General features: G+C 48.8%; 1 protein-coding gene across 2 annotated transcripts in view; it reads right to left on the reverse strand.

Annotated features, from left to right (window-relative positions):
- The window catches only part of LOC127007939 (uncharacterized), a 35,879-nt gene that overhangs the window by 17,325 nt on the left and 11,054 nt on the right, over window positions 1-7,500 (reverse strand). For both annotated transcript variants that reach the window (XM_050879459.1, XM_050879458.1), the window contains exons 2-3: window positions 5,144-5,380; window positions 4,186-4,697 (exon numbers count right to left, since the gene is read on the reverse strand). In XM_050879459.1, the coding sequence (XP_050735416.1) occupies window positions 4,186-4,697; window positions 5,144-5,380 (749 nt within the window). The remainder of the gene's footprint in view (window positions 1-4,185; window positions 4,698-5,143; window positions 5,381-7,500) is intronic.

The following is a 7,500-nucleotide window of genomic DNA, read 5'->3' on the forward strand; positions in this document are numbered from 1 at the left end:
CCTCCTCCTCCTCCTCCTCCTCCTCCTCCTTCTTCCCTTTACATCACAAGCGCGTCTCCCAAGCATTTTATAATAACTTACCGACAGACAGACAGACAGGCAGACATTCAGAATTCAACGGACGGACAGGCAGGCGTGACGAGTGTGCGTGTGTGTGTGTGTGTGTGTGTGTGTGTGTGTGTGTGTGTGTGTGTGTGTGTGTGTGTGTGTGTGTGTGTGTGTTAAGAGGCTCTACGGTTAGTATAATTGTTCTAATGCTAAAAGAAACGCTAAAACTAATGGAAAAGATTCTAATTCTATGTTCCTAATGCTAAAGTATAGAGTTAAGGCGAAGGATCGTGTTGAAAGAATAAGGAAAAGGATTTAATGTTACTTGGAATGTTTTAAAAAGAACCAGAATGAAAAAAATAAAGTAAAAGAAAAAAAATAATAGTAATGGAAGGAAACGTTTTTAGTGTAAAGGAACGTTTGAAGGACAGTAGAGAAGAATAATTTAGACATAGCATAAGATTAACGAGGAAAGCAAAGCGTTAAAGATAAAAAAAAAAAATGTTTATCTATTTATTTAAGGAACTTGTCTTAGAGGATACTGAAAGCTTTAGGAATATTAGTGAATCTTTGCTGCGTAAACCTACATAATGTTAGTGTGATTACAGCATGCAGTGACAAAGAGGCTCGGTTACCGTTGCATTATGACGCGCGTGAGCCCCTCTGTCCCTACACGCCTCGCTTGTTATGGTGTTCTAAGACTAATGGAATGTTTGACACGGACGGAAATTGTCTGGGAATCAAAAGAATGGACAAGGCTGAAAGGGGGAAGTACCGAGAAACAGAGGAGAGGTAGGAGAGAGGGGAAGGGAGGGAAACGGTGTGAGGGGGTGGAGGGAGAGAAATAGGTGGCGTGGGCGTGTGTGACGGAGCGTGTGTGTGCAAGGATCTCCAGGTTGTTCTAGAGCTTTTACATGTAAGGAAATTGCTTAGATATTAAAAAAAATTACAAGGTTGAAAGGGAAAGTACCGGGAAACAGTAGAAGGGTTTACTGTGGAAGACAAAGCTTTCAGAAGTAAGAAAAAGGTTGAGAGATTAAGAGATCAGAAAAGAACAGAGAAACTACCGAGAATAAAAGAAAAGGTTCACAATGGAAGGTAAAGCTTTTAGGAATAATATTGGAGGCGTGGAGACTTAAGGAGAAAAGTCTTTAAAAGGGAACTGTTATTTCAGGGCCAAAAACCATCAGCAGCAGCGTTACCAGAGACTATCGTACTCAGAACATTCCATTTGTTAGTTACAGATCCAGAACTATCGTACCAACACAACGTCATTCTATTAAAGTTTTCGTTGCAACCGTTGACTATTGATCTTTCTCTCGCAATAGTTATGGGTCAGAGCCAGGAATATACAGTGTGCTGAGTACGATAATCTGGTTTACGCTGATCAGTAGTACTTAAAGTCTAAAGCATTAAATATTACGCTAAATTAATGCATAAATATTACTTTTTAATAACTACGTAAGTTCGTAAGTCAGGAATATTTTTAATGCACACACACAAAAAAGCCGCCTGAATAAATTACCCCCATAAATTAAGCTCCAGAATATTGCTTTTAATGGAAGAAAAGTTTATAGCAAGAACGAAAATTGGGAAGGAAGAAAAGTTTATATTGCAAAAGAGAAAAGTCACGTGACACAAAAGGCAAAAAAAAAAGGGGGTCAGCGTCCAGCCAGAAGGAGTGACAGCTACTGCAGGCCAATTAAACAAGAGAAAGAACTTAAAGGAACAGGAACGACAGGAAGGGCGTAAAGGAACAGGAGGAGGGCAAGGGAACAGCTGTGAGGGCGAGGTATATAGGGAGGCAGTCGAGTCGCTCTGTGCTGGTCAGTCGTACACGCGAGGTCAGTGGGTGAGGTTGTGCTGCCGCTGCTCTTGTTACTGCTGCAGATAATAATGATACCAGTTAGTGAGAGAGAGAGAGAGAGAGAGAGAGAGAGAGAGAGAGAGAGAGAGAGAGAGAGAGAGAGAGAGAGAGAGAAAGGGGGGGGAGGTGTTATCGAGGGCAATGTAGGTTAAAGTCTATTACGAAGGGAGAAGAGAGAGAGAGAGAGAGAGAGAGAGAGAGAGAGAGAGAGAGAGAGAGAGAGAGAGAGAGAGAGAGAGAGAGAGAGAGAGAGAGAGGGGGGGCACAACACACACGAAGAGAGACAAAAGAATGGAAAGAAAAATATTATGAAACAAAGGGAGGAAAGAACGAGAGAGAGAGAGAGAGAGAGAGAGAGAGAGAGAGAGAGAGAGAGAGAGAGAGAGAGAGAGAGAGAGAACTAAACAAAGACTCACGATTAAGAGAGAAAGAAAAAAAAGAGGAAAAAATGAAGTCAATAAAAGGAATAGAGATGAAAAATAAAAGAATATGTAAAACGTGCCATTCCTCCAAAAAGAGAAAGTGATCGTGATGAAATTTTGGCGGAGTAAGAAAGAAGAAAAAGAAAGAGAATAGGAAGATGAAAAAAGAAAATGAGGTCAACCGTAACAGGAAGGAAGGAAGGAAGGAAGGAAAAGAAAAGGAAGGTAGGAAGGGAGAAAGGAATGAAGGAAGGAAAGATGAAGGTTAGAAAGAAAGGAAAAAAGGAAGGTAGGAAGGAAGGAAGGAAAGATGGAGATTATGAAGAAAAGGAAGGTAGGAAGGGAGCAAGGAAGGAAGGAAGGAAAGATGGAGAATAAGAAGAAAGGAAAAGAAAGATATAGGAAGGGAGGAAGGAAGGATGGAAGGAAAGATGGAGATTATGAAGATAGAAAAAGAAAAAAGGAAGGAAGGAAGGAAAGATAGATTAAGAAGGAAGGAAAAGAAAAGGAAGGTAGGAGGAAGGAAAGATGGAGAATAAGAAGAAAGGTATAGGAAGGGAGGAAGGAAGGAAGGAAGGAAAAATGGAGATTATGAAGATAGAAAAAGAAAAAAAAGGAAGGTGGGAAGGAAGTAAGGAATGAGAAAGGGAAGAGAAAAGAAAGAAAGGAAGGAAGGAAGAAAGACAAGGATGTGGAGATGAAGAAAGGAAGGAAGGAAGGAAGGGAAGATGAAGGAGAAAGAAGATGAAAAGGAGAAAACTGAAGGATGTGAAGAGAAGACACAATAAATTAGAAAAGGAATAATGGAAGAAAAGCAAAGAAAGAAAGAAAGAAAAAAAGAAAAAAGAATGACAGGATAAGAAAGAGAAGTAAACAAAGTGAAGACAAGTGGGTGTGGCTTGCTACGAGAGAGAGAGAGAGAGAGAGAGAGAGAGAGAGAGAGAGAGAGAGAGAGAGAGAGAGAGAGAGAGAGAGAGAGAGAGAGAGAGAGAGAAGAGGGGGGTGGGGGGAGAAGGAGGATAAGCGTATATTACAGGTGTGACAAGGAGGGAGGGAGGGAGGGAGGAGGGAGAGAAGGATGGAAGGGGGGAGGAGGGAGAGGAGAGGGAGAGAAGAAGGGCAACAGGAGGATGAAGGAGGCCCAACCGGACATGGAGAGAGAGAGAGAGAGAGAGAGAGAGAGAGAGAGAGAGAGAGAGAGAGAGAGAGAGAGAGAGAGAGAGAGAGAGAGAGAGAGAGATAGTTTATCCCCCAAGAAAAAATACACTTTAGATCCTGTTAAAATGTCTTGGTGGGGGGGGGGAGGGGAGGGGGTGATTAAGTGCTGAGATGGGGTGCTGAGTTATGCTGGGGAGGGGGTGAGGGATGCTGAAGAGATGCTAGAGGGAGTGCTGGAGTATACTAAGGAATCCTAAGATATACTGAGTACGTGCTGAGTTATGCTGTGGGGCTATTTAAGGGATGCTGAGTAAGTGCTGATTAGTGCTAGGGTGCTGAAATGTGCTGAGGGAGTCTGGGGGTACTGGGAGAGTGCTGACTGGTGCTAAGGGCTGCTGGGAGTGCTGGGGGAATGTTAGGGGATGCTGAGAGAAGCTGGGGAGTGCTGATTTGTGCTGAGAATGCTGAGGGTAACTGGGGGGTGCTAGGGGAGTGATAGATAGTGCTGACTGATGCTGAAGAGTGCTGGCGGATACTGGGGGAGTGCTGAAGGGGTTGCTGAGGGGTGCTGGGGACTCAGAAAAGCATAAGAGTGGTCAGCGTCGCCGCCATGGCCACCCCAAGACCTACTGGGGTGGCTGCTGGGGACCTGGCTGGGGGGTGGGGGGCTGGGGCGGCGGGGGGACCTACCAGTCGAGGAGTGCCTGCTGGGGGCGGCGCTGGGGCCCTCTCCGTTTTGTTAGGCAGGAGGGGAGCTGGGGGAGACACCGCCTCGGAGGTCCTGGGGGACTTGGGGCCTACTGGGGGGGCGGGGGGGCGTGGCTCCTCTCCTGTGGGGGGCGCTGGGGCTCTGAAGATGGCGTGGTCTGGGGGAATGGCGGGGGGGCTTGCAGGGGGCTGGGGTTCTCCGGTGGGTGGTGCTGGTGCTCTGATGACGGCGTGGTCCAGGGGAATGGCTGGGGGGCGCGCTATGCCTGGGGTTCCTGGGGGCGGGGGAGCGGGAGCCCTGATGACGGGGCGGTGGGGCAGGGGCAGCGGGGGTCCGAGGGGGTCCGTGGCCAGGCCGGGCGTGTGGACGGCGTGGAAGGCCTCGGTCACGCGCGCGCGGTTGTCGAAGAGGATGTCGGAGAGGAAGTAGATGACTGTGCCGTCCGCAAGGGTCTCCACGCGCTCCGAGGCCACGCCGTTGATCGACACCACGCCTGCACGAGGGGAGAGAGAGAGTGTGAGGGCGTGGGGGAGAGGAATAGATGGCGTGGGCGTGAGTGACGGAGCGTGTGTGTGCAAGTATCTCCAGGCTGTTCTAGAGTTTACCAGTGAACGGGATGAGAGAATGAAGATGCTCTTTAACCCTTGCATTAGGAAGTGGGACAGCATAGCAAAGAGGAGACGAAGAGATAGAAACAAACACACGAATACACAGACAGACAGAGACAAACAAGACACAGCAGATTACCAGACAAACACACACACACACACACACACACACACACACACACACACACACACACACACACACACACACACACACGTTCCACCCCCATGCACACAAACAGAAACAGGAGGTAAATCACACGTACACACAAACACACACAAACACCTCACCACTCCTTACAACCCCAATTCCCTCCCCCACACCCCCACTCACCTTTCTCATCCTGGGTCAGCGTGACACTCTTCCCGGAGGCCGTGGTGAGGGAGGCGCCGTCGGGGAGGCTGAGGCGGGGGTCGGTGGGGGACAGCGGCTCGAGGAGGAGGTGGTCGAGGAGGTAGCCGCGCCGGAGGGACCTGAGGGGCGGGGAGGAGCCGAAGCGCACGTCCCCCGCGTCCTGGGGTATGAGGTTGCTTTCGGCGGACGAGCTCGGCGCCAGGACCGTTCGCGCCTCTGTGGGGAGATGGGAAGAGGGGTGAGAAAGGGGGAAGGGTGAAGGGGTGATAAACGGAGGAGGTGATGGGATGGGGTGATGTAGGGAGGAAGGGGTGATGAAGGAGGGGGTGATAAACGGAGGAGGTGTTAAAGGAAGAGATGATGGGATGGGGTGATGTAGGGAGGAAGGGGTGACGAAGAAAGCGTGAGATGGGAGTTATGGTGCGGGAAGAAGTATCGGAAGGTGATGGGGGGGGGGGTGAGGTGATGGGATGGTGAAGGGTGGAGATGCGAGAAGGGTTAAGGCTGGGGTGATGGGTAGGAAAGGGGTGCTGAAGGAAGGGATGAGGGAGTAAGTATGGGGTGATAGGGAATGGGGGGTCTTAGGTTATGGGAAAGGGGGGAAGAGGTGATAAAAGAAGGGGTGATGGGAGAGGGGAGAGGGGAGACTGGGGTGATGGGGGAAGGGGTGGTGATGGAGGGAAGGGGTGAATTTAGTGTGACAAAGTTAAAGATGAAGAAAAACTTGCGTAGGAGGAGAAGAAGGAGGAGGAGGAGGAGGATAAGGAGAGGGAAAGGTGAGGAAAGAGGTGCGTAGGAGGGAGAAAAGGATGGAAGGAGGGAGGAAGGAAATGTATAAGAAAGAAAGAAAGAAGGAAGAAAGAATATAAGAAAAGATAAGAAAAAAAGAGAATGAAGGAAGGACTCAGAAATACAGGAGGAAAGGGGAAGAGGGAAGGGGAGGAGAGGGGAGAGAGGAGGGAAGGGGGTGAGGGGAGGCTATGCAAGAGTGCGTTTGGGGTGAAGGGGTGAAGGAATGGGCGTAGGAGGCATGGAAGGGGTGAGGGAGGGGGAGGAGGAGGCTCTTATACAAAGGAGGTGAGGGGAGAAACATGGACTAGCAGGCAGCAGAAAGCCTGTTGGCTCATTACTAGGCTGCCTGCGTTCAGTGATTTCATTAATCCGTTTGCTATAGGAGTGGCTTGCAGGGAAGGATTAAAGCACTTGTGGACCTACTCTTGGGTACGTTCAGTTCACTCCCGATGCAGCAAATTGGCGATCAATGCGTTTCTTGGAGTTGATGGTCTCTGCGCCAACCACTTCTGCAGGAAGGCTGTTCCAGTGGCGAACAACTCTCTTCGAGAAATAACTCCTGCCGATGTCGGTATTGCATCGCCTTGCTTGAATTGTTTTTCCGTTGTTTCTTGTTCTCAGGTTAGTTTGGAGTGATCAACGTTGCTGAGCTTGTTCAGGTACTTAAAGACTTGTATCATGTCTCCCCGCAGTCGTTTCTTTTCCAACGTGAAGAGGTTGAGTCGCTCGAGTCGTTCTTCATAGGCCTTCGTCCTCAGTGATGGTATCATCTTCGTGGCGCGGCGCTGTACTCTCTCAAGTAATTCACTGTCTTTCCTGTAATTAGGAGACCAGAATTGCCCGGCATATTCCAGGTGGGGCCTTACCAGCGAATTATACAAGTATAACATAACTCCCGGCGTCTTGTATTCGAAGTTCCTCGCTATGAACCCAAGCATTGTATTGGCTTTCTTACAGGCGGACTTGCAGTGTTTTGTTTGTTTCAAGTCACTGCTGATGGTGACCCCAACGCCACCCATGTAGTATGTGTGGTTGCTGTTTCTGGATCCGATATGCATTACTTTACATTTGGTAGTGTTGAAGGACATCTGCCATTTTTCTGACCACCGAGTGATCTGGTCCAGGTCTCTCTGGATAATTTCGCAGTCTGCCGTCGTGAGGGCCTTCCCACCCACCTTTGTGTCGTCGGCAAGGAGGAGGAGGAGGAGGAGGAGGAGGGAGGTGAGAAAGAAGAAAAGGGGGAGAGGAGGAGGAGGAGGTGAGAAAGAAGGGAGGGGAGAGGGGAGAGATTATTGGTGGAAGGTGAGAAAGAGGAAAGAAGGAGGAGGAGGAGGAGGCGGGAAAGAAGGAAGGAGGAGGAGGATGGAAGGAGGAGAGAGGAGAAACATAAGAACATAAGATATTTAATTTAGAGTCTTCAAATAACATAACATCACATAACATAACATAATCTATCTACCTGTCTAAATCTAACCTTTAAACCGTCTATCGTACTGGTACTCACCCCATGACTGCCAAGTCTGTGCCACTCATCCACCACTCTC

This window comes from Eriocheir sinensis, chromosome 36, assembly GCF_024679095.1.
Source record: "Eriocheir sinensis breed Jianghai 21 chromosome 36, ASM2467909v1, whole genome shotgun sequence".
In the NCBI taxonomy this organism is placed as follows: domain Eukaryota; kingdom Metazoa; phylum Arthropoda; class Malacostraca; order Decapoda; family Varunidae; genus Eriocheir; species Eriocheir sinensis.